A 27,027-nucleotide genomic window follows, 5' to 3' on the forward strand; every position below is an offset into this window, starting at 1 on the left:
GACTTAGGTAGGTTGAAATAAAAGGAAGGTGGGCAGCCCGGGTGGCTCAGCAGTTTAGCACTGCCTTTAGCCCAGGAACTGATCCTGGGGACCCAGGATCAAGTCCCATGTCAGGCTCCCTCATGGAGCCTGCTTCTCCCTCTGCCTGTGTCTCTGCCTCTCTCTCTGCCTCTCTCTCTCTCTCTCAATAAATAAATAAATAAATAAATAAATAAATAAATAAATATCTTAAAAAAGAAAAAGAAATAAAAGGATGGAAAAAGTTATGCAGCATAAACTATACCAAAACAAATCCGGAGTGGATATACCAATAATATGATGAAACAGACGTCAGAGCAGAGAAACTTATTACAAACAAAGAGATACATTAGATAATGATTAGAGGATCAATCCACCAGGATGACAAAGATCCTAAATATATATACACCAAATAGCAGAACCACAAAGTACATAAAGCAAAACCTGAAACAGCTGAAAGAAGAAATGGATAAATCTACCATTATCATTGGCAGTTCCTGCACCCCTCTTGGCAACTGATAGACCTTCTAGACAGAAATTATCAAGGCTATTAAACATCTAAGCACCACACTCAACTGACAGTACCAAATTGATACGTATCAGACACAGACCAGCACCAGAAGAACACTTGTATTTCCAGTCCCTTGCAGAACATTCACCATAAGATACGGTTTATTTTAAACTAAATCTTGGTCTTTAAAACAAACCTCAACAAATTTAAAGCAATGGAAATCATATAAACATGTGGAAACTAAACAATACACTTTAAAAATAATCCATGGATCAGAGAGGAAGTCTCAAAGGCAATAAAAAAATAGAGAATTGAGCAAAAATGAGAATAAACAAAACATGTGGGATGCATCTAAAGCAGTGCTGATGGGGAGAGATATGGCATTAAATGCTTACATTAGAAATTAGGAAAGCCCTCAAGTCAACAATCTGAAGTCTCACCTCAGTAAATTAGGAAAAGAACAAAATAAACCCAAAGCACACAGGGGGAACAAAATGATAAAGACCAAAGCAGAAACTGATGAAATTTAAAATAGCAAAACAATAGAGAAAAATCAATGAATCAATATCTGGTTCTTAGGAGATTGCTGGGATAAAATGGGTAGAGTCTACCCAGGATCTCTACTTAAAATCTTATGACTGTGTGTGAATCTACAATTATCTTCATAAAAACTTAAGTGAAATGTGAATTTGGATGTCTCTGGGGGATTCTGTTTACAGCCCCAACAGTTCCTATACCTGACTATTTTGTGTTACTGCTGCAGAGTTTGGGATCCAGAGAAACCCTGTTGTTAAAATCAAAATGCAGGTTTATATTATGAGGGTTTACTGTCTACTAAGAGTAGACTAACAGTGAGGAAAAGAGCCATAAATCCCTGCTTTGTGGAAGTTACCAGGCAGTGAGTGCAAATGCATGTGTCCCTGGGAGAGATGTCTCCCAGGTTGGTGAATTTTCTTCAGAGCAGGGAGTGCTATGAGAACTACCAGATGCACTGTTGTGATAGAAGGGGCCTCATGTGACTTGGAGTAGTGTGGAGTGCTCATGTTCAGCAGCAATGTCAGTGGAGGTGACCGTTTTTTTTTTTTTTTAAGATTTTTTTTTTTTGTATATTTCTTTAATAGGATTTCGATTTGCCAACATATAACATAACACCCAGTGTTTTCCCAGCAAGTGCCCCCCTCAGTGCCCATGACCCAGTCACCCCATCCTCCCACCAACCTCCCTTTCCACTACCCCTTGTTTGTTTCCCAGAGTTAGTAGTCTAATGTTCTGTCACCCTCTCTGATACTTCCCACTTATTTTCTCTCCTTTCCCCTTTAATCCTTTCACTATTTCTTATATTCCCCATATGAGTGAAACCATATAATGTTTGTCCTTCTCTGATTGACTTACTTCACTCAGCATAATACCCTCCAGTTCTATCCACATCGAAGCAAATGGTGGGTATTCATTGTTTCTAATACCTGAGTGGTAAGTACTCCATTGTATACATAGACCACATCTTCTTTATCCATTCATCTTTCGATGGACACCGAGGCTCCTTCCACAGTTTGGCTATTGTGGACATTGCTGCTATAAACATTGGGGTGCAGGTGTCTTAGCTTTTCACTGCATCTGTATCTTTGGGGTAAATCCCCAGTAGTGCAGTTGCTGGGTCGTAGGGCAGGTCTATTTTTAACTCTGAGGAACCTCCACACAGTTTCCAGAGTGGCTGCACCAGTTCACATTCCCACCAACAGTGAAGGAGGGTTCCCCTTTCTCCACATCCTCTCCAACATTTGTGGTTTCCTGCCTTGTTAATTGTCCCCATTCTCACTGGTGTGAGGTGGTATCTCATTGTGGTTTGGATTTGTATTTCCCTGATGGCAAGTGATGCAGAGCATTTTCTCATGTGCCTGTTGGCCATGTCCATGTCTTCCTCTGTGAGATTTCTGTTCATGTCTTTTGCCCATTTCATGATTGGATTGTTTGTTTCTTTGGTGTTGAGTTTAATAAGTTCTTTATAGATCTTGGATACTAGCCCTTTATCTGATATGTCATTTGCAAATATCTTCTCCCATTCTGTAGGTTGTCTTTCAGTTTTGTTGACTGTTTCTTTTGCTGTGCAGAAGCTTTTTATCTTAAGTCCCAATAATTCATTTTTGCTTTTGTCTCTCTTGCCTTCATGGATGTATCTTGCAAGAAGTTGCTGTGGCCAAGTCCAAAAAGTGTGTTACCTGTGTTCTCCTTCTGGGTTTTGATGGACTCTTGTGTCACATTTAGGTCTTTGATCCATTTTGAGTTTATCTTTGTGTATGGTGTAAGAGAATGGTCTAGTTTCATTCTTCTGCACGTGGCTGTCCAATTTTCCCAGCACCATTTATTGAAGAGACTGTCCTTTTCGCAGTGGATAATCTTTCCTGCTTTGTTGAATATTAGTTGACCATAGAGTTGAGGGTGCATTTCTGGGTTCTCTATTCTGCTCCATTGATCTATGTGTCTGTTTTTGTGCCAGTACCACACTGTCTTGATGACCACAGCTTTGTAGTACGACTTGAAATCCGACATTGTGATGCCCCCGGCTCTGGTTTTCTTTTTCAATATTCCCCTGGCTATTCGGTGTCTTTCTGATTCCACCCAAATCCTGAGATGATTTGTTCCAACTCTCTGAAGAAAGTCCATAGTATTTTGATAGGGATTGCTTTGAATGTGTAAATTGCCCTGGGTAACATTGACATTTTCACAATATTAATTCTGCCAATCCATGAGCATGGAATATTTTTCCATCTCTTTGTGTCTTACTCAATTTCTTTCAGAAGTGTTCTGTAATTTTTAGGGTATCGATCCTTTACCTCTTTGGTTAGGTTTATTCCTAGGTATCTTATGCTTTTCGGTGCAATTGTCAATGGGATTGACTCCTTAATTTCTCTTTCTTCAGTTTCATTGTTAGTGTATAGAAATGCCATTGATTTCTGGGCATTGATTTTGTATCCTGCCACTCTGCCAAATTGCTGTACGGGTTCTAGCAATCTTGGGGTGGAGTCTTTTGGGTTTTCAATGCACAGTATCATGTCATCTGCAGAGACAGAGAGTTTGACTTCTTCTTTGCCAATTTGAATGCCTTTTATTTCTTTTTGTTGTCTGATTGCTGAGGCTAGGACTTCTAGTACTATGTTGAATAGCAGTTGTGAGAGTGGACATCCCTGTCTTGTTCCTGATCTTAGGGGAAAGGCTCTCAGTGTCTCCCATTGAGAATGATATTTGCTGTGGGCTTTTCATAGATGACTTCTAAGATGCTGAGGAATGTTCCCTCTATCCCTACACTCTGAAGAGTTTTGATCAGGAATGGATGCTGTATTTTGTCAAATGCTTTTTCTGCCTCTATTGAGAGGATCATATGGTTCTTGTTTTTTCTCTTGTGGATAGGATCTATCATGTGGATTGCTTTAGGAGTATTGAACCAGCCTTGCATCCTGGGGATAAATCCCACTTGGTTATGGTGAATAATTTTAATGTACTGTTGGATCCTATTTGCTAGTATCTCGTTGAGAATTTTTGCATCTCCGTTCATCATGGATATTGGTCTATAATTCTCCTTTTTATTCATGACAGACAGAGAGAGTGTGAGAGAGAGAGACAAAGACAGACAGACAGAGAGACAGAGAGACAGAGAGAGAGAGAGGCAGAGACACAAGCAGAGGGAGAAGCAGGCTCCATGCAGGGAGCCTAATGTGAGACTCAATCCTGGCACTCTGGTAGCACGCCTTGGTCCAAACACAGGTGCTAAACTGCTGAGCCACCCAGGGATCCCTTGGTTTTGGAATTAAGGTGATGCTGGCTTCATAGAATGAGTTTGGAAGTATTTCATCCCTTTTTATCTTTTGGAACAGTTTTAGTAGAATAGGTATGGTTTCTTCTTTAAACATTTGACAGAATTCCCCTGGGAAACCATCTGGCCCTGGACTTTTGTGTCCTGGGAGGATTTTGATGACTGCTTCAATTTCCTCCCTGGTAATTGGCCTGTTCAGCTTTTCTGTTTCTTCCTGTTCCAGTTTTGTTAGTTTGTGGTTTTCCAGAAATGCATCCATTTTTTTCTGTATGGTCTAATTAATTGTCATATAGCTGCTCATAATGTTTTTAAAATAGTTTGTATTTCCTTGGTGTTGGTTGTGATCTCTCCTTTTTCATTCATGATTTTATTAATTAATTTGAGTCTTTTTTGTTTTGTTTTTAATAAGGCTGGCTAATGGTTTATCTATCTTATGAATTCTTTCCAAAAACCAACTCCTGCTTTTGTTTATCTGTTCTACAGTTATTCTGGTCTCTATTTCATTGAGTTCTGCTCAAATCTTTATTAACTCTCTTCTTCTGCTTGGTGTAGGTTTTATTTGCTGTTCTTTTCCAGTTCCTTTAGGTGCAAAGTTAGCTTGCATATTTGATTTTTTTTTTCAAATTTTTTGAGGGATGCTTTTATTCAGATGTATTTCCCTCTTAGGACTGCTTTTGCTGTATCCCAAAGATTTTGAATGGTTGTATCTTTTCATTAGTTTCCATGAATCTTTTTAATTCTTTTCTAATTTCCTGGTTGACCCTTTCATCTTTTAGCAGGATGGTCTTTAACCTCCACGTGTTTGAGTTTCTTCCAAATTTCTTCTGTGATTGAGTTCAAGTTTCAAAGCATTATGGTCTGAAAATATGCAGGGGACAATCCCAGTCTTTTGGTATCTGTTGAGACCTGATTTGTGACACAGTATGTGGTCTATTCTGGAGAAAGTTCCATGTGCACTTGAGAAGAATGTGTATTCAGTTGCATTTGGATGTAACGTTCTGTAAGTATCTGTGAAATCCATCTGGTCAAGTTTGTCATTTAAAGCTCTAGTTTCTTTGGAGATATTGTCCTTAGAAGATCTGTCATTTGCAGAAACTGCTGTGTTGAAGCCTCCCAGTGTTAGTGTATTATTATCTAAGTATGTGTTTACTTTAGTTATTAATTGTTTGATATACTTGGCAGCTCCCACATTAGGGGCATAAATATTCATGATTGTTAGGCCCTCTTGTTGGATAGATCCTTTAAGTATGATATAGTGTCCCTTTTCATCTCTTACTACAGTCTTTGGGATAAACTTTCATTTATCTGATATAAGGATGGCTACCCCTGCTTTCTTTTGAGGACCATTTGAATGGTAAATGGTTCTCCAACCTTTCATTTTCAGGCTGTAGGTGTCCTTAGGTCTCAAATGAGTCTCTTGTAGACAGCAAATAGATGGGTCTTGCTTTTTTATCCAGTCTGAAATCCTGTGTCTTTTGATGGGATCATTTAGCCCCTTCACGTTCAGAGTTACTATTGAAAGATATGAATTTAGTGTCATCATAATACCTATTCAGTCCCTGTTTTTGTGGATTATTTCTTTGGGTTTCCTCTTTCTTTTACAGAGTCCCCCTTAACATTTCTTGCAGAGCTGGTTTGGTGTTCATATACTCTTTCAGTTTCTGCCTGTCTTCACAGCTCTTTATCTCTCCTTTTCTGAATGAGAGCCTTGCTGGATAGAGTATTCTTGGCTGCATGTTCTTCTCATTTAGGGCCCTGAATATATCCTGCCAGCCCTTTCTGGTCTGCCAGGTCTCTGTGGAGAAGTCTGCTGTTAATCTAATAGTTCTCCCCATATAAGTTAGGGATCTCTTGTTTCTTGCTGCTTTAAGGATTTTCTCTTTATCTTTGGAATTTGCAAATTTCACTATTAAATGTCAAGGTGTTGACTGGTTTCTATTGATTTTGAGGGGGACCTCTCTATCTTCTGGATCTGAATGTCTATTTCCCTCCCCAAATTAGGGACGTTCCCAGCTATGATTTGTTCAGATAACAACATATCTTTCTGTTCCTCTTTTCCTCTCAGCATTTTCTGGAACCCCAATTATATGTAGATTCTTCTTTCTGAGGCTATCATTTATTTCCCTTAACCTTTCCTCATAGTCTTTTAATTGTTTTTCTCTTTCTTCCTCAGCTTCCTTCCTTGCCATCAACTTGTTTTCTATGTCACTCACTGTTTCTTCTACCTCATTAACCCTTGTCGTTAGTACCTCAGTTTGGATTCATCTTATTTAATTGATTTTTAATTTCAGCCTGATTAGATCTCAATTCTGCAGTCATGAAATCTCTTGATTCCTTTATGCTCTTTCCAGAGCCACTCGTAGCTTTATAATTGTGCTTCTGAATTGGCTTTCTAACATCGTATTGTAATCCAAATTCTGTAACTCTGTGGCAGAGAGTAGTGTTTCTGATTCTTTTGTGGTGAGTTCTCCTCTCTAATCATTTTGCTCAGTGAATAGTGGCTAAAACGAGTTGTACTGGAGAAAGGAAGAAAAAAAAAGAGGGGTATAATCTGGTTCTATATACATAAATCCTTTGACTTCCCCTGGAGTTTTCCAGTGCTGCTTGGCCAATAAGTTGCTCTTCCCGTGTCCTTCCAGCTGGTCTTCTTGGGGAGGAGCCTGCTGTCTGATTCTCAGGTGTGTGCACCTGGGGGAGCTGTCCCAGCCACCTGCCAGCTGCAGGGCTCATTGGGAGCTGTTTACCTCGTGAGGGCCCTGTTCCCTGGGGGCCGCTCCATCCCAGGCACAGGGTGACACAAGGAAGAAGAACCACACTAGCGGCAGCCAGCTCTCCAGCCCTAGAGTCCGCTCTCAGAGTAACTACCACAATTTCCCAGTCCACACTGGCCTGGATGCTCTGGGGGCAGGGGTGCTGATCTTCACAGCATGGGGCCCCCTGGCGGCTAAGAGTCCTCGCTGTCCTGTGCTCTCCCCGCCTCTACCTGTCTCAGGAAGAACACCAGATCCTGAACACAGGATCCCCTGGCGCCCTGGGATCTGGGGCCTGTGCTGCTGGAATTGTGCTCCCAGGGCGGCAGCTCCCAAAGGCAGCAGGGAGCAGCCCCCTCTGCCTGGAGCCACCGCCTGAGCTTCTCCTCGAGGCCCTGCCAGGAGCGTGCTCCAGCCCTTTACCGAGATCGGCCCACAGTCTGTGTGCTCTTCCCCGGGGTGCACTTCCTCTACTAGTGACTCCGGGAGACTGGAGGTTCCACTGCCCCTCCTGCAGTTCTGCCTGATTTCCCTAAGTGCCTTTCCATTGGGGAAGAATCCAGTGCAGATTTTTTTTTTTCCAGTGCAGATTTTTAAGGTTCCTGATTCTCCGGGGCTGGGCTTTCCTGTCCCAGAGGCTTTCGAGGCCTGGCTCCTCCCGAGGTCCCTCCCCCACTTGATTCTTTTTTTTTTAATTCTACCTTCCTACGTTGTTAGAAGCGAAAACTCTTTTCTCTGTAGCATTCCATCTGTTCTCTCTTTAAATCTCAGGTTGAATTTGTAGGTTTTCAGGATGATTTGAAAGTTATCTAGGTAAGTTGGTGGGGACAGGTGACTTGGGGACCCTAACTCCTCTGCCATTTTGGCGCCCCCCCCCTCCCCCGCCCAGAGATGACCTTCTTAGAGAGATTGAGCAGGGAATCCAATAGCTCTACCGTCCTGAGCTTTTGGTCACAGTTGGGGCAAGTGTATCTCTAGCTGAAGCAACATGCATGAGTAGCAGAGAATGGAGAGAACCCATAGGAAGAGAACAGTACCATGCAAATAGTAACAATAAGAGAGGTAGCTAAATTAATCTCACATAAGCTATAATTTAAGACAAGAAATATTACTAGAGACCAAGAAGGAAATTACAAATTATGAAGGATCAACACACCAGGAAGATAAACAATTATAAATGTATATGGGCCTAACAACAGAGCCTTGGCATACAAGAAGAAAAACAGAAAATTGAAAGATGAAATCAATAATTCTAGAATAATAGCTAGAGATTGCAATGGTCCACTCAGTAATTGATAGAATACCCAGACAGAAAATCCAACTCGGCACAGAAGATCAAGCAATTTAACTTGATATGTAGAGTAAGAATACTCTACCCAATAACCACATACCACACTCGCCAAGCACACGGGGAATATCCTCCAAAACAGACCATATGCTAGGCTACAAAATAAATCTGTGTCAATTTACACATTTTGTATATGTAAGAATCATACAAGGTTTATTCTCTGAGCAACAGAATTTAAATAGAAATTCATGACAGATAGAAATCTGGGAGTTTCCCAAATGTTTTGAAACTTAAAACAACTTCTAAATAATACCAAGAAGAAATCAAGAGAAATTATAAAATATTTAAATTAAATACAAGTGAAAACAAAACAAATCAAAACTTAAAAGATGCTGCTAAAGCAGTGCTTAAAGAAAAAATTATGGCTTTAAATGCCTATGTTAGACAAGAAGAAAGATCTCAAATCAGTAACCTAAGCTTTCACGATAAGTTACCTAGAAAAAGAAGAGCAAGGGAAATCCATAGTAAACAGAAGAAAGGATATAATAAAGATTAGAACAGAAATCGATGGCACAGAACACACACAAACATGCATACATACACAGAGAAAAATCAATAAAACCAAAGTTGGTTTTTTGAAAACATCAATCAAATTGACAAATCTTAAGTTAGACGATACATGAAAATAAGAAAGAGAAAAAGCTAATTACCCAATAAGGAAGCAAAAAAGGAATCACTGGGGCACCTTGGTGGCTCAGTTGGTTAAACATTTGACTCTTGATCTCAGCTCAGGTCTTGATCTCAGGGTCATGAATTCAAGTCCTGCATTGGTGTCCATGCTGGGTATGAGCTTACATAAAAAAAAAAAAAAAAAGAGGAATCACTACAGACTCAACAAAAAGTTAAAAGGATTATAGGAAAATATTATGAAAACATTGATTCTAACAAATTAAATAGATAAAATGGAAAATTCCTAGAGACCAAGAAGGAAATTACAAATTATGAAAGATCAACACACCAGGAAGATACAACAATTATAAATGTATATGGGCCTAACAACAGAGCCTCGGCAACAAAAAGCAACAACAAGACACCAAAATTGATTTTTTAAAAAAGCTATAATGTGAATAAACCTGTAATAAGTCAAGAAATTGAATTGTTAGCTAACATCTTTCCAACCAGGAAAAGCCCAGACCCATATAGCTTTACTGGTGAAATTTATCAAGAATTAAAGGGGAAAACAATACCAATCCTTCACAAATTATTTCAAAAAAAAATTTGAGAAAGCACATTCTTTTCAACAAATAGTGCTGGGATATATAAAGAACTCTTACAACTCAATAAGATGACAACACAATTTAAAGAGGGCAAAAAAAGATTTGAATGGATCTGTCCCAAAAGAAGATACACAAATGGCTATCAAGTTCATAAAAATATGTTCATTAAGAGGTACAAATAAGACCATAGTGTGGTGCCACTACATACCCACTATATATCCACACAAAGACATGGATACAGTTGTTCCCACCTGCTTTGTTCATCATAACCAGAAGCTGGAAACAATCTAAATATAGCCAACAACTGATGGATGGAAAAGTAACATTTAGTGATCTACTCCATGAAATACAATTTGGCAATAAAAAGGAACAAACCATTGATACATGCTGCATGTAGATGAACCTCAGAAACATTATGCTAAGTGGACTAAACCAGATGCAAAAAACTACATATGGTATGAGGTCATTTATTTGGAATGTACAGGAAAGGTAAATTCATAGGAACAGAAAATAGTTGCTTAGGGCTGGAAGGGTGGAAGCAGGAATTAACTATAAGTGGACAAGAGGGAACTTTTGGGTGTAATAGAAATGTTCTCACACTGTGTTGTAGTGATGGTTGCACCACTTTATAAATGTACCAAAAATTATTGAATTGTACACTTAAGATCAATGAGTTTTATGGTGACTAAATTATCTCTCAATAAAGATATATTTTTTTAAAGCATGTGCCCTACAGGGCCCTAAGGACTGGCATTTCAGTTATGGGGGGACATTATGGCTGGGGAACTCAGAGGCTGTGAGGGGCCAGCCTGCAAGTGCTTCTCACGATTTGCTTGCTGTAGTCTACTGTCTGGGTTTTCATTGTTAGCAACAGTGCCCAGTGTTTGGGATCCTGCCTTCCCCTCCTAAGTCTTTGTTTGCCCTTGGGTTGCCCCTATTCTGAGCCAGTGCTAAGGCTGCAAAGTATAGTGAGGGTGTTACCCCAGCCTGGTGGGCATTAGAGTTTGGTCTTCCCCAGTCGTGGGATACCTAACCAGACATCAGGGGTAACCTTAGAGTCCAACTCAAATGCTGCCCCTCTACCAGCTGGTGCTATTAGTGAGTCTGTTTGAGTGACAGAGTCAAGCTGTCTCCATGGGCCTGTCTCTTGTTGGGATAGCCCACAGATCAACCTCTGGAAGGCTTGTCTTTACTCCACTACACCTCAGGCCATGCGGAGGTGCCCTACTGATTTGTATTCATCTTCCTGATTAGAACCTCAGGCTAATTTGACCTTAATACAGACGAGATCCCCTGCCACGGTGCCTGGCTAGTAAACTGGTTAGTCCTTGCCTTTCAGCTAGTTCTGGCCTGAACTGTGCTCCACTTCTGGAACCCAGGCTTTTCCTCCTGTCCCTGTGGTGCCGGGGGCTCCCACGTCCTGGCTCCATCTGTGCTATGGCAGTGGGAGGCTGGGCTGTTAGAATCTCAAGCTATTAACAGCACAAATGTGCTTCTCTGTTTTCTGACCACTTCCTCCTAAGGGAGGAAGGGCATAGGGCTAGGGCAAGATGCCAGGAACAGAAACCCCCAGGCAGGAGAGGGACCCTCAGGGAGAGGCCATGCTGGTGCTGAGGCTGTGGTCACCACAAGAAGTCCTGCCAAATGGCTAGGGCAGAACCTGGAGACCCCAGGGGATTCCATGACTTATTGCGAGAAGTTCATACAGAAGGAAAACGAGTCTCATCTTGAACGTGTGTCATTCCAGAAGTTGGAAGTTGCCATCTCTCGGGAGGGGTGGTGCTGACTTTGGGGTTGGGAGGCTGTTCCTTTCCCATGGCTAAGGGCTTTTCCGGAGGAGAAGGCTGGGTCATAGGGAGCATTTCAAGGTTCTGCAAGCCCTTTTGAAAGTGCCTTCCCTAGGGAAAGGCAGCTCCCTGAAAGCTGCTCAATGGGTAAGCATGAAACTGCTCCAAAAGGTCCTGGAAAGTCAGATTTAAAATGAAATGCCACCAACTGCATAGAGATGTGGTGTGTCCCTACATCATGACACTTCTTCCATGGATTCAGATGCCTTCTTTCCTGTGGGTCAAGTTCAAGAAAGTTGCCTAGAAGATGGACATGGGCACTGAAAAAGCAATTCCTAGTCAGTAGATTTCCTGACCTGTTGCTTGGCCTCTTCTTATGAGTTTGAGATAATAAAATATTTGTAAATGGGAGACATTGAAGTGGACAACATATTCCCCATGCCAACAGCAGTTATGACAGAAGGAATCTGAGCTTTCTTCATGTTTTCTGGTGTGTATGCTTTCTCATGGATAAACAGGAGCACAGACTATATGTTGGATAAATTACAGGCACAGGATTACTGTGGTTTGTGAGCTTAGTTTAAAGCATTTTTAAATTTTTTTCTGAACCATCAGATTTTTTTAAAAACATACCCCTGCAGTCAAAGAATTAATTAATAATTTATGAGATTTAGTTAATAATTGATTTATTCAGGATCTTAGCATGAAGGCAGAAATGATTTCAAAGAGAATGTAAACATATCAACTCTAAAGTCAGATATGTAACTACTTGCTTCACTTTCATAATATTGCAGAGTGGTAGTATTACAGAATTTGTTTCTTCTGTGGAAGGTAATCTGTGATGTTTAAAGATTCTGGGGCCAGGCTGCTGTTTCAAATCTGGAGTCTGGCACTGATTGCTATGTACCTTTGACTAGGTTTTCTACCTCTCTGATGAAATTGGGGCAAAGATAGCCCTAGCACATAGTGCTATTGGGAGGATTGACTAAATTAGTCGGTATAAAGTGCTTCTAACTGTCCTGGTAAATGGTGAGCTCTGTGCAAGTGGTTCTGTTATTATTCGATCATACTTATGAAATATTTATGAGTGATTCCTCTATAAAGGACTTCTTGTCAGGCCCTAGGGCAAGGATGAAATAACACACAGCCCATGCTTTTGAGGTCCATGTCAAATGGGAGAACTAGAGAAGCAAAACTGTGGTAGACCCATGTGGTACCCACAAAGCTGACACCAGCACCCAGAAGAGGTGCTCCTAACCCCATCTTCGGGGTTGGTGAATAGTAGGGAAACTTCCTGGAGATGAAATTTGGGCAAAGTATAGAAGAAGAGGTAAGAGTGTTCCAGAAGGGGGTTGGGGGAGGGCAGTGCACAGAAGTGGGGAGAAAGGGGTTCAGCGGGTAAGAGGCTGGGGGTCTAGAGGCACTTGGTCCACAAGAGTGAGGTGCTCTGGAAATTCAGAGCAGAGCACCAGAGAGAAGAGGCAGGAGGAGGTGGCAGGGCCAGATGCCAGATGAGCACAGGGGCTAAGCATTGCCACACAGCATCTTCTTCATTCCTCACCACAACCCCATGAGTGGGTGTGGTGATGGTCCCATTCTACAGATGAAAACTGATACACAAAGAATGTGGATGGTGGTTGGGTCTTTGCTGGGTAGAGGTGGAACAGCGAGGGATGGCAGCCCAGGCCACCCGGCTCCAGGGCTAATGCACTGTCCCAGGCATGCTAGGAGACTCAGACTTGCTGGTCACTGCTTCAGTTTTGGCATTCATGCAGGTGAATAAGGAGGAGACTCTACAGAAAGTTGGGGCAATGGAAGGAAAAGAGAGAAGAGTATAGCCATTCATCTGCCCTCCGTCCTCCTGACTTTGAAAGGTCCATGTGCTCTGCTCATAGGCATCAATTTGCAAAGGCTCCAACCATTGTTGTTTTTGGTTGGTTGGTTTTAGCCCACATACATGCTGAGTGCCTTCCCCTCTGGCCACAGTCACCCAAGCAAACCAGGTGGTGAGTGCAGGGATAGCAGACATGGCACTGTGTTTCCTTGGCCCCTGTCCTGCATCCCTGATATCCCTGCTGTACCTCTTCTCCTCTCCGGCTCTCCCACCTCAGCTCTGAGGCTCAGTGTCCTGCTGGGGCCCCCAGGCAGACGCAGGCACGAGGAGGGCTGGCCTGTGAGATGGAGCCTGGTTGGTACTCCTTGTATGATGTGAAAAGCATTCCACCTGGTTGGTGTTAGCTGGAGCCATGCCACGTAGCAGGTTGGTGGCCTTTGGCCACTTGGCTTCTCTGGAAATTTTTCCCCTCCACAGAATGGGTGCAAATTTGCCTTTGTCCCTATCGCTCAGGGTCGTTGTAAGGATTCAGTGAGATTGTCAGTGGCTGTGGGCTAATTCCTCGTAATTACTCACCATGTGCCCCTGCACCTTCACTTCTGAACACTTGATGGGATTTATTTCTAATCCTCATAAAACCCTGCAAAGCTCAAATTAGTCTCCCCAGACTAAGAGCAGGAATAAAACTGCCAACTATTAGATAAATAGTTAGCCCTCTGTACTATTTACGAACCTCTTGATTCCAGGTGACAGGAAAGCTAGCACAGATGTAATTCCCCAGGAAGGGACTTGGCTGGCTCATCTAACTAGGGGTGCTGTGGAGGATGGGTCCCTGGGAAGTTCTGTCTAGGAGACACAGTGTCATTACATTGGTAGCTTCCATTCTCAGCCTTCAAGGGTTGGCATATCCTCAGGCCAGGCTGGCTTTCCTCAGGAAGAGAAAGGTGGTGGCAGGTTCCCTTCTAGCCTAGTGAAGGAGTTGTCTCACTTTCTGACAGCAAACACTATTGCACCTTAGTGTTAAGGGGCCAGCATGAACCAAGCATGGTGATCCCAGGATGGCTGGGGTCAGTCTCACCCAAACACAAACCCTCAACCCAGGGATACAGGCGATAGATGTGGGGCACGTAACCCCAGTGACTTCTCTCTGCCATTATTACAGTCCAAGACGAGAACACTGCATGGAACTGCTAAATATTAATGAAGCACCTCCCCATCTTACCAGTCTGTATTCTGAGATTTTAAATTCACAAACAAAACCAATGGCCTTGCAAAGCCTCTGCTCAGACTTCACAAAGCTGGCAGGCACTGCAAAGGAAGAGCTTTAACAAAGAAGCCCCAGTAGAACCATGTATAAACCATGTATAATAAAAGGTCATGGAGGCTGTGGACAGAGAGATGCCTTGGCAACTCCCTCACAGAGGAGCAGCTTTATTCTGACACAGCTTGGAATGTGCATGCAAAGACATCATACGATGGAAGCAGCAGAAAATAATGCAACCGTGACCGTCTGCCGGTCTTTTCTAGGTGCACCGGTTCTGGCTCATGTTGCAGAAAACTGTCATGTCTGGCCCTCTGTTCAAGGACTCTGAGAGGAGATTCCACAGTAATGATGATAATAATACTGGTAAAATAATAGTGAGACCCATTAAATGCTTATTGCATAGCAGACACGGTTCTATATTCTTGGCATGAATTACTCATATATGAGAAAAGTCATTTCAAGAGTCACGTGAGTGAGTGGCATCCTTGGCTTCTCTTTGAGAGTGGAGTTCTACAACTTTTAAGCAGCCCTTGGCATGTGGTATCCATCAACCTTGAGTAGTCCAGTGGCAGGGGAAGTCCACAGAACACGTTCCGAAGCCTAGAGCGAGACATCAGGAAGTTTGCCCTTTTGCATGAGTCATTGTCCTTTCTCAGTGGCAGCCAGCCTATGGGTAGAGGCTGTAATCACACTTCTCCCTACAGCTTATTGAGATATAATTGACCTTAACTGGTAATGACAGTGAGTTGCTGCCATGGTTGTTGAGACCAGTGTTCCTCCTTCATGATTCCAGACTTGACATTGCAGAGTACAGGGTTATGGGGTGATCAGTGCATTGTGTGAAATCTTGGGAAGGAGAGCACAAAGCTGTTTGGCAAGGAGCTCATGATCCTCAGAGACCCGTATCAGGCATCATCAGTGTCAAAACTGAGATATGTGGGAAAGAGGAAAGGAAGCACATGGACATTTCTGCAAATAAGACAGGCAGCTAACACAATGATTTTCAAAGACAGTACAGAGTAAGAAGGGCCTGGGAAGAGATGGCTCCAAGAAGCAGGGCTGGGGGGATGTCAGGTAGGATCAGAACCAGCCCGTCTTCCTCAGCCCCCTTCATGAAGGGCTTTCTGGGCTGGGTTTGTTTGACAAACAACACTTGGCATCTCTGGCCATCCCAGTTCAAACCACAACAAAATCCTTTGCAGCATGTGACAGACAGCTGTTTGCCCAGGGATGAAGACAACTGTTCATTCAATGGGAAACAAGATTAAACAGACCTCAAGGAAGCATTTTGATTCACAGTTCCTGTACTGAGGCACAAAGATTGTTCTGGACCATAGGAAACACTTGGCATCTGGGGAACAAGGGCTGGATGTACTGAAGCCCCTCGGCATGAGTGGTTAGCTGCACCTCTGGTATTATCCCAGAGAGAGGCGAGAATTAAGACGGTCACTGAGGTGAGGACTCATACGCCACAAGGACTGTGGTTCAATAGGAGGGTGCTTTGATCTCACATTTAGTTATGAAAGCAATATGTGGCTGCATGTATGAGTCTTAGTTATAATTATGTTCTTTGAGGGGATCAGCCCCATTTATGCTGTTTTATTGTTTTTTTTTCTACTCCCCAAACTCTTACCTATATATTAGAGGAACCAAATTTCCACATGGCCAGCCTACCCCCTCCCACCTCCATTTTGACAGCTGACCTCTCTTATTTCAGATCATTCCAGGCACAAGAACATGCCCCCCTCCTCCACTGCCCAGTTTTGGACCCAGGTGGCCCTTGGTCTTGGACACCAGCCACAGCTGGTGCCACAGCTCCCACCTCCCAAGCTCCCAGCAGTCAGGTTGGCCCCTCTTATTCCCATCCAGGCTGGGCTTCAGCAGCTGTAACAGTCCCAGATTCAGTACAAACTTAAATGCAGTGGAATGTCAATATGACCTTTCAGTACCTTCTTTTTGGGGTGCCACTTTAAGCCCAGAGCAGCCATTGTGCATCTGGCTTAATTTATCCTCTTCTTGTCCTAGTTTTCTTATTCTCTGTTGTCTGGGCTGGACCCAGAGTCCTTTCTTCAGGGCCAAGGAGGCAGGCTGCCCTGGATCAGATCCCATGTCTCCTGCCTGGACCTCTCTGAGGCTTCATTTCCCTGTCTGGGAGGGTCAGAGATTATAGATATCACACACTTTTTATAGTGTTTTGCCTAGGATAGAGACAAACATAGCTCATACCAAAGTTTGGCAAAATATAGTTTGCTCACAGTATGTTCAATACCTAGCAAAATCCAGATTGCCTGCCTCATCTGGTGTGCATTGGTCTGGGGTGCGGCCTCTTCCTTCTCTTTCCCTGCCTGCTGTATGTTGTGCTGGTTCTTCTAGAGCACCCCTCTATCTGTAGCAATAGGAGGGCATGCTGTACCATCTTGGGCAGAAAGATTTTCTGATCAAAGTTTAAGTTGTCACTTGTAGCCCTCTCCTCAGGGCCAAGACATGGTGCCAGGAGATACCCAAGTGGCAACATTGTTCTCCCTGGGTAACACTATGAAACATCCCCCACTACCCCCACACACCAGAGATTTTGGTCAGTGTTCCTGAGCTACTTCATGCCCCATCTAAGTTGGGCTCCGCCAGCCCATCTGACCCTCATAATAACCCCGTGTGATAGATGGCAAGTGTATGTCTCCCATTTTACAGATTGGGGGATGACGCCCAGGAGGTGAGTTATTTACCCAGGATCACCTCTCTGGTCTGAGTGGAACCTGCTTTAGGGCAGGCCTTCTTCCTTTGTCCATTGTCCATTCATAGATCTGACCACCATGTGCCACAGAATGGAGGTACGCAGCTTTTGTAAGAGGGAGGCACCCATGATGGTGGCCAGGCCAGAACCTTCTACCTGTTGCAACACAGGCCTCGCACGTGTGCCAACCATGTGGCCCTAGTTGGAGCTGGAAACAGCCCTGTTTTCCACATATAGCACTGCTTTCCAATCACACAGCTCTCTCATTTAGACAGAGTTTCTGGCCTGTTTTCTATCTTTTTTGGATTGGCTGCTTCCAGCAATGCTCACTCCCTTGTGTCAGAGACAAAACACAGTTCCATTCGAATCTAAGATATAGAATAACTTTCTTGTAAGTGAATCATAAAGTGGACTTTCTGTGTCAAAAATTTCTACCAGTCTTGCTGGCTCAATGGGAGACTTAATATTCTGTGAGCAAATTTATCTGCCATGTCATAGGGGTGACTCATTGTATATGAATTCTCATTGTTGAAGTATGAATTAGAGCTAAATTTAGTTTTAGTGCAGTTTTGCTGTTTTGAAGGAAAACAGTGATGACAAAGCAGATCTTTTTTAGCTTACTGAAAGCCCTGGGCCTGATAGCATGCATTTATATAAATGATGTCCCAAAACATTCATTTATGCTAAAGAGTTAAAGAACAAAATCCAAAAAAAGAGAAGAGGAAGGGGAAGTCTTTGATTCTGCAGGGGTGTGGGATACAACTGGGGAGGGTGATTTAAGCTTGGCGCAACAGACAAAAAGAAAACACAGAAAGATTTTAGCAAAAGAAACAAATCACTGTGCATTTAACAGGAAGCCAAAATTCAAGGGGAATTGGGGGAAATGTTTGCAATAGACATGACAGACTGATGTGAAAGGTGCATGAAAATATATAAGAAAAGCTCAGGACCCTAATACATGGTAGCAGATGTCCATATGTCACTCGTAAAAAAGGAAACACGATTAGACAAATGCTGGAACCGCTCATTCTCACTGGCAGTCAGAGAAATGCAAGTAAAAGGGAGATCACATTTTTATTCATAAAGCGAGTAACTTTTTAAAGCTGATAGACCTGGTGTTAAAGAGGCTGGAAACTGAAATTTCCTTGTTCATTGACTGGATGGCTATGAGGTAGTGCTAACTTACTGGAGATCATTTTGACAGTGGGAATTCAATACCCTTTAAAATGGTCATACTCCATGAACTAGTAATTCTACCCCTAAGACTCTAACCTAAAACAAAATAAGAGTGGAAAACCATGATGCACAAATATATTTATGGCAATATTACTCATATATAAAGTATTACTTAGATGTCAGGAAATGGCTGAGAAAATCTTGGCATATCTTCTCACCGGAAAAGTATGAGGATGTAACAATATGTAAAATAGAGATTAGACAAAAAGAAAGGTGGGAAATTACAATACATTATAACAAAAAAAAAAAAACCATGCAGTATATAAAAATCAAGGAAGAGTTGAAACTTATGTCCACATGAAAACCTGACATGGATGTTTATTGACAGTGTTATTCATAATGGTCCACACTTGGAAGCAACCAACATATGCTGTAGTAGGAGAATGCATAGATAAGCTGTGGTACATCCAGACAGTGTGGAAATACTCAAAAATAAAAAGAAATGAGCTATCAAGCTATGAAAAGACATGCAGGAAACTTAAATGCATATTACTAAGTGAAAGAGGCCTTTCTGAAAAGGCTACATGGTGTATGATTGCACTATATGACATTCTGAAGGAGGCAAAACTATGGAGACAGTAAATAGATCAGGGGTTGCTGGGCAGCTGGAATGGATAGGTGGAGTACGGTGGGTTGTCGTGGCAGTTCAGTTATTCTGTATCACACTACAACAGCGAATACATTATATATTGGTCCAAAGGCATGGAACTCACCCAAGGTGATTACGGACTTTGGGTGCCAATGATATGTTGACGTAAGTTCATCAATTATAACAAATATCCCACCATGGCAGGAGGTTGATGATGGCAGAGGCTGTTCATGTGGTGGTGGTGGTGCGGGGGGGGGGGGGTGGGTGCAGCGGACATATGAAAAAAATCTCTGTACCTTTTGCTCCATTTTGCTGTGAACCTAAAACTTGTCTTTAAAAAAAAATGAAGTCCATTAAAAAAAATTAAACAAGAAAGAGGAAAAAGACTGGAAATATTTAAGAAGGTTGTGTTTTGGTTAGGATAGACTTATTTTCCTTTTTTTCCTCCATGCCTGTCATTACCATTTGAAAACATGACCATGCATCAATTTATAATGGAAAGAAAGAATTAAACACTTCAAGAGTTTAAAGCTATGAGATGAAACTGTACAGGTGGTTGTGTATTTGGGCAATTCTGAGAGGTTTTGATCCTTTGTTTCTTCTTAATGGTCAGCATTTTGTAAATGCACATTCCTTTGGGCTATTTGTGAATTTACACAGTTGACCCTGTCTTCTAAACCTATGGCCAGTTGGAGTTTCAGTTCCCACTAAAAATAAATCATCTTTGGGGAATCTCAGTGTGATCCGTATTCTTGGAATTTTTCCCACAACATGTGAGTCAGTCTTTGTTTTTAAAATGCTAGGACTGTTAGAATGGCCTACCTTCTCGTATTAAATGTATACAGATACTTATTTGTGTTTAACTCTTTTGCAATGATTATGTTTTTTAATGATTGTATAATCACGTGGCTTAATAATTAAAATTTAAAAGTTAAATAAGTGACTAAAAGATATATATATAGTGATAATTCTTCCTACTGGATCTCCCATCTGCTTAGTTTCTCAGCACCCTCATTCATTCATTCATTATTTGAGACAGAGAGAGAGAATGGGCAAGTGGAAGGAGGGGCAGAGGGAGAGGGAGAAGCAGAAAATCCCAAGCAGACTCTGCGCTGAGCACAGAGTCCCATGCCAGGCTGGATCTCATGAGCCCGAGATCATGCCCTGAACTAAAACCAAGAGTTGGACACTTAACTGACTGAGCCACCCAGGGGCCCCAGGGACCACTATTTTAGAATTCTTGTGACTACTTCCAGTTTCTTTAAGCATGTGTATGCAAATGCTAATATGTATTTTTATTTTTTCCTGTTTTTTTTTTTATACTAAAAGGGGCACATTTAACACATTGTCTCACACCTAGCTTTTCCACTTAGTGGTGTATCTTTCCTCATCAGCACATAAACCTTCCCATTCCTCTTTGCGGCTGCAGAGAACCCCACATGTGTATTTGTGGACTCACCATCATTTCCTTAATCAGTCCCCTGCTGATGGACAGTTGGGTTCTTTCTGATCGGTTGCTATCAACAATAGCACCATAAGGACAAATCTGATATGTACATTTCATACACGTGCAAAGATATCTGTGGAATGAATTCCCGGAAGTGAAATTGCTGGGTCAGAGTATGAGCCTCTATAATTCTGATTGCCAAGTTATTCTGAGTGCCAAGTTATTCTGATTGCCAAGTTATTCTCCTTTGGGAAGGGTTTACACTCATACCAGCCGTATTTCTGAGTGCCTGATTCCCTGCATCCTTGGCAAAAGAGTGCTTTGCTTCCAAAGTGATTATTATCATTCTGATAGGTGGAGAAAGGAAGTGCAGTGTGTTTTAATTTGGCTTCCTTTTGTGAAGGAGCTTTAGCGTGTTTTCATAGATAAGAGCCTTTCCCCTTGTGTGATGACTGTTTACTGTCTTCTTTCATTTTGATTATTAGGCAGTTGGTCATAGTCATAGGGATTTCTGGAAATTATGGAAATGTATTAGGGAGATAGTCTCTTGTAACTGCATCCCTCCTGGCTGGAACATGTGCCTGAGGACAAGAGATTCAAAAGGGACCTCCCTATGGGTTGCTCGAGCTAATATGATGCACTTGAGATAAGAGTGATACCATTTAAGGAAGTGCGTGGGCTCCATCCCACATGTAGCATCAAGGTTTCACATCAAGCTGGTCTGTGTTTGTAACTTTTGTCACTTAGCTTCTTTATGTCTTGGTTTTCTTACCTGCAATATAAGGCTTTTCAGCACCATCATTCTGGGTAACAGGAAGAACCTGATACTACAGCCCTCCTCACGATGAAGCCACTTACCCTCTACTATAAGTAAAGGTATAGTGGGAGAAGAAAGTATGAACAAGCATGGGGACCCTGGAGACTTCTGGGTGTAGCTCCCAGGGTCCTTTCTCCCTTGCATAAGAGGTACTCTGTTTGTGGACTGTGAACCACAAAAATACATGCAAAGCATCTTGGTTTTAGGGTAGTCCAAGCAGAAGTTTCTATTAGTATTGTAAATCCTACTGGTGATGTGGCCAAGCCAGACTGTGTAACTGATGCAACCAGGTCAGTATGAGAGTTCCAGACATCCCTGGAGATAAACACAGAGTGATCCCAGTCCAGCTCTAAGATGACTTTACCTTACATAGATAGTCAGTAAGCACACAGAAATTATTGCTTCTTTTCCCTTTCCCTGGAACAAACCTGTTTTTGCCTTCACCAGGACTCTTTTCTTCTCTAGCTCAGGGGAGACTGTTACCAGTGTGACCAGCTTGGCCCCACTGGAACCCAAGAAGGGCAAGAGGCAGAAGGAGAAGGCTGATGTCCCTCCTGCAGTCCCTGCCAAAGGTAGGAAGCTAGCCTACTGTTACCCACGTGGGAACCAGCATGGCTGATCTAGAATGGGTCTGAGGTTTGAAATGGGATTGGGACAGGAGGAGTAGACGACAGATGGAGGACATGGCATCCCATGATTATATGGCCTGGGGAACCCCACTTAGATTTTGATCATAATTGAGCACCATCACTGGGGCAGGGCGAGGGGTGATGCATTGGCCCAGCCTGGCTTTGTGGACAGATGGGGGTTCAACATGCACAGATTGATTCCACAGTGTATTTCATTTTGAACTATTACCATGGTCACACATGGTGGGGTGGGACAAACGGGTATCAACATAATCTTGGTTCATTCAAGGGAACAAAGCCTCTCTGATATTTCCAAAGATGTAAACCAGGTATAGAATTTATTTTGGATTTGTACTGGGGACACAATGAGGGTTAGTCTTTGATTCCAGTTATAATGTAGAGTAACATAGGTGAGAAAGAAGAGTGTTTGTCTAGAAGAGAACTGCTCATGTCTTAGAATAAGATCATTTACAGATAGTTTCTAAAATAACTGTGGCCAGTTTTGGAGATGTTCATACCTCAAAGAATTTCAAATGTAGTTGGAAGTCCTAGGACTGTCCCCTAAGAGTCTTTGGGTTCCTTTGCTGAAAGCCATTGGTGCTCAGGCTGAATACACGTTGGGTAGAAAGAGGAGTTGGAAGGCCTAGGCATTCTGGGAAGCATGACAAGTGTAGATCTAGGGAAAGAAGGGGGCAGAGAATCCTGCCACAACGTCTCATTCAATCTACCTTACAAAAGGTGAAAGTGAGCCTCAGAGAGCTAAGTGGTAGAACCTGGCATGGAGGTGAGGTCTTCCCGACTTTCAAGGTCAAGTTTTTAAGGTCCAAAATATTGAAATACTTGTTACATGATACTTGAGAGAAAAGCCTCAGTTTTCTCCTCTGATGACCTCTCAGGGCTGCTGTGAGGGGCAAGGTCACTGCTTCAACTGTTAGTGTGTAGTTAGGATGAAGCCCCGGGGAAGTTCCCAGCCTCAGGCTTTACCAAACGTACCTGGTTCTCACCTGGTTCTTACCTGGTTCTCTGACCTCTTTGTAGTTGGCAGTGTTTGTTTTACACAGAGTTGTTTCATTGACCTCGCTGATGGGAGAGGATGACATGTACAAAGACTAGGGGAGCAAAAGACAAAAGATTTATACTATTTGAAGAGAAACCTGGAGGGTATTATGCTGAGTGAAGTAAGTCAATCAGAGAAGGACAAACATTACATGGTCTCATTCATTTGGGGAATATAAAAAATAGTGAAAGGGAATAAAGAGGAAAGGAGAGAAAATGATTGGGAAATATCAGTGAGGGTGACGGAACATGAGAGACTCCTAACTCTGGGAAACGAACAAGGGATGGTGGAAAGGGAGGTGGGCAGGGGGTTGGGGTGACTGGGTGACGGGCACTGAGGGGGAACCTGACGGGATGAGCACTGGGTGTTATGCTATATGTTGGCAAATCGAACTCCAATAAAAAATATACAAAAAACAAACAAACAAAAGGACCAGGGGAGGATTGCTCTCCATCAGGGGGCACCCGATGATAACTAGATCAGAAACCGGACTTCTTCCATGGGGGCAGGAAGGGATCTGTGGGTCTCCACAGAGTGTCTATGATACTCATGATATGTGGGCATTAAGAGCCCTGGGAAGAATTGCAAGCTAAACCCTTGACATCCTTCCACAGCTCCTGTGGCTGCCACATTCCATAAACCGAAGCTGCTGAAACCACAAAGAAAAGTCACCCTGGTGAGTAATCATATTTTGTGGTGTTGGTGTTCCTTCAAGCCTTAAACACACTTGAGGTCCAAGTAGTACCTTCATTGACTCAAAACATGCTGAAAATTCTTTGTGCTTAGTCCCCAAGGAGAGACATTCTCTCTTGTTGGGTCAGCTTTTAAGCCATCTTTTCTTCACATCTGGTTCCTAGAGTGACTTTTAAAAATTCAAGTAGAACAATGTTCCATTAAAAATACTATTTTTCAGGGATCCCTGGGAGGCTCAGCAGTTTAGCGCCTGCCTTTCGTCCAGGGAGTGATCTTGGAGTCCTGGGATCAAGTCCCACATCGGCTCCCTGCACAGAGCCTGCTTCTCCCTCTGCCTGTGTCTCTGCCTCTCTCTCTCTGTGTCTCTCATGAATAAATAAATAAAAACTTTAAAAAAATTACTATTTTTCAAAAACAAGGAAGAAACAGCCACACTCTGGAAGGTATAAATAGAATATGGACCTGCTTATATAAATTTACCTGATAACTACTCTGAAGAGACTGCTGAAGAACCTTACAGAAAATATATCATAGCTATTTATTTTGAAATAACTTTAGATTTACAAAAGAGTTGTAAAGATACGGAGAGTTCCTGTCTGCCCTTTGCCCAGCTTCTCCTAGGGTTAGCACCTCACATAGCCATGGTGTCTTTGTCAAAAGTAGGATTACCATAAGCACATTGCCATTAACCACACTCCAGACTTTGACTAGATTTCAGCAGTTTTTCCACCCATGTTCTTTTCGTGTTCCATGATTCAGTCCAAGCTATCATATTGCATTTAATTGTCAATGTGTCCTTAGTCTCCTCCATTCTGTGACATTCCCTAGTCTTTCTTTTTCTTTCATGGCTTTGACACTTCTGAAGAGTAGTAGTCAGTTATTTTTTACTACGTTCTTTGACTTGGCTTTCTCTGAGGTTTTCTGATAAGTAGAGATAAGGTTCTGGATTTTGGAGAAGAACACAGAGGTGATATTTCCTTCTCATTGCATTTTTCCAGGGATGCATGATGGCAATATGTCTTATTGATGGTGACATTAATTGCAATAGCTTGGTTAGGGTCGTGTTTGCCAGGCTTCCTCCATACAGAGTTAACTATTTTTCCCTTTCTGTACCTGTTTGTTAGGTGTTTTGTTTTGTTTTGGTTTTGTTTTTGTTTTTTGCCTGTTTTTCTTTGATCCATTGGGAATTTGGGAATGTATCCAGTTTTACCTCAGATTCTTTTTTATTTTACTTTGTTTCATATTTCAATAGTTATTACTTGCTGATTTCATTAAACTTCATCCCTACATTCTAAACAGTTATTTATTTGAACTAAACATTTACTAGTTTTATTATTATTCTTTCTTGAATCCAAAGTCTTCCCCCCAAATATCTTTATTTGCCTTTACATTTGAGTAATTTGTCTGGGGATAGAATTCTAGTTTTATAAACTTTTTTTCACTCTGTTCTGGGAAATATGCTGAGCACTTTATGTGCATTTCTATTTACTTCCCATGTTGCTCAATATAAATGCCATATTCGTTACTGTGGCCCATAACACCCTATATCATACAAGCCACATATGTCATTTAAATTTTTTAGCAGTCACATTAAAGAAGTAAAAGAAATAGGTGAAACCAATTTTAATAATACGGTTTATTTAACCCAGGATAGCAGAAAGATTATCACTTGAACATATAATCTATGCAAAAATTATTAATGAAATATTTTACATGCTTTCTGTTCTCCAAAACCTTCAAAATTCAGTGTGTATTTTATGCCTATTGCACATCTCATTTCAGAGCCACATTTTAAGTGCTTAAAAACCACATTTGACTAGTAGCTGTCATGAAAGCTCAGCCATATGTGATCTAGCCCTGTTACCTCTTTGACATCATTTTTCCTGCTGTCTCCCTTCTTTGTTCCCCTCTGGCCACACTGGCCTCATTGCTAGTCCTTAAACATACCAAGCATGTTCTAGAAGGGCCTTTGCACCAGTTGTTCACTCTGGAACATTCTTTCCAGGTTATGCTTGTGGCTTGTCACTCACCCCCTACGGTCTCTATTTACATGTCATCTTGATGGAGAAACCTTCCTGAAATCCTATATAAACACTTTTCACCCTCTGATGGCACTCCTCATGACAGACACCCTGATGTACTTTATATTTATCTGTTGATTGCCTCTCCCTTCTACCAAAATGCATGGCCCATCAAGGCAGGGAGGCTGTCTGCTCTGGTCGCTGCAATGTCCTCCATACACAAAGCATTATCCAGCATTATGGAGATTTGTTAATGAAGCTGAACACCAGCCCTGTTGGAGTAGGTTCTCTCATTCTACTTTTACAGTTGAGCATATTGAGCTGCAAAGTCAGGGAGGTGCAAGATGGAACCCAAGGTCATGCATACTTGAATCTGATCCTTCTGAATCTAAAACATAAGGTTTTAACCAGCTCATTTGGATTCTTGCCTCAGAGTGGAGCCTTGGTCTGCTGGCTCTCTGGTCTGGCCATGGTTCAGACATACTGTCCTGGCTCAGCCTCACCCCTGCCCATGCCGTTTTGTACCCATGTCTCCTGCTATTCTTCTGGGAGGCTGATTCACCTCTTTTCCAAAGAGAGCCTTCTTCTGCCTGCAGTGAATTGTGGGTTCCAGTGGGCTTTCCATTCAGTGTGATCCTATCTGGTTCATATCATCAGAAATTCCTCACCAGTCTGGTCTATTGACTACCCCTGTCTTGTCCTCAAATGCAGCTGTACAGTCTTTGCTGATTTTAATAGATCTCTAGTCTGTTGGTGGGCTTTTGGAAACTCAGCAGGACACAAAGGCTAAACCAACTTTCCTCACTTCCTCAACTGTACATATCACTGTGCATCTTTGTGAGTATATGTGTACCTTTTTCAGATCTTTTCTCCTTGTTCTGATATTTATGAACTACCTTGAGAAAGGATTTTTCTTATAATTTTTCCCACCTTACTTTCTCCCTGAGTTGGTCAGGAGTTGTTGCTTCTAATCCAAAATCTTACCCCAGTTAATAAAGGAACAGCTATGTACTGACACTCCATGGATATATCCCAGAGAGCACCAAAAAACGTGCTTTTTGCATGTTGTTATAGTTAATTCTCACAATGAGCTCCCCCATCCAATCTCCAGTTTTGAATGTGAGGACATATACTCTGTTTAAGAAAAGTGAGTTCCTCCAACTCACAGGTGCAGCAGTCCACTTCCCATGAAGATCATGCTGCTGACCCAGTGGACTGCCCCTTTGCAGTGTCATCAGTCGTAAATGGATGACTTTCTCTAATCCATGGC

General features: G+C 42.2%; 1 protein-coding gene across 1 annotated transcript in view; it reads left to right on the top strand.

Annotated features, from left to right (window-relative positions):
- Positions 1-27,027, top strand: part of VSTM4 (V-set and transmembrane domain containing 4) — a 100,478-nt gene that overhangs the window by 46,973 nt on the left and 26,478 nt on the right. The window contains exons 6-7 of the mRNA XM_041746081.1: positions 21,823-21,929; positions 23,658-23,719. Coding sequence (XP_041602015.1) covers positions 21,823-21,929; positions 23,658-23,719 — 169 coding nt within the window. The remainder of the gene's footprint in view (positions 1-21,822; positions 21,930-23,657; positions 23,720-27,027) is intronic.

This window comes from Vulpes lagopus, chromosome 2 (genome assembly GCF_018345385.1).
Source record: "Vulpes lagopus strain Blue_001 chromosome 2, ASM1834538v1, whole genome shotgun sequence".
Taxonomy (NCBI): Eukaryota; Metazoa; Chordata; class Mammalia; order Carnivora; family Canidae; genus Vulpes; species Vulpes lagopus.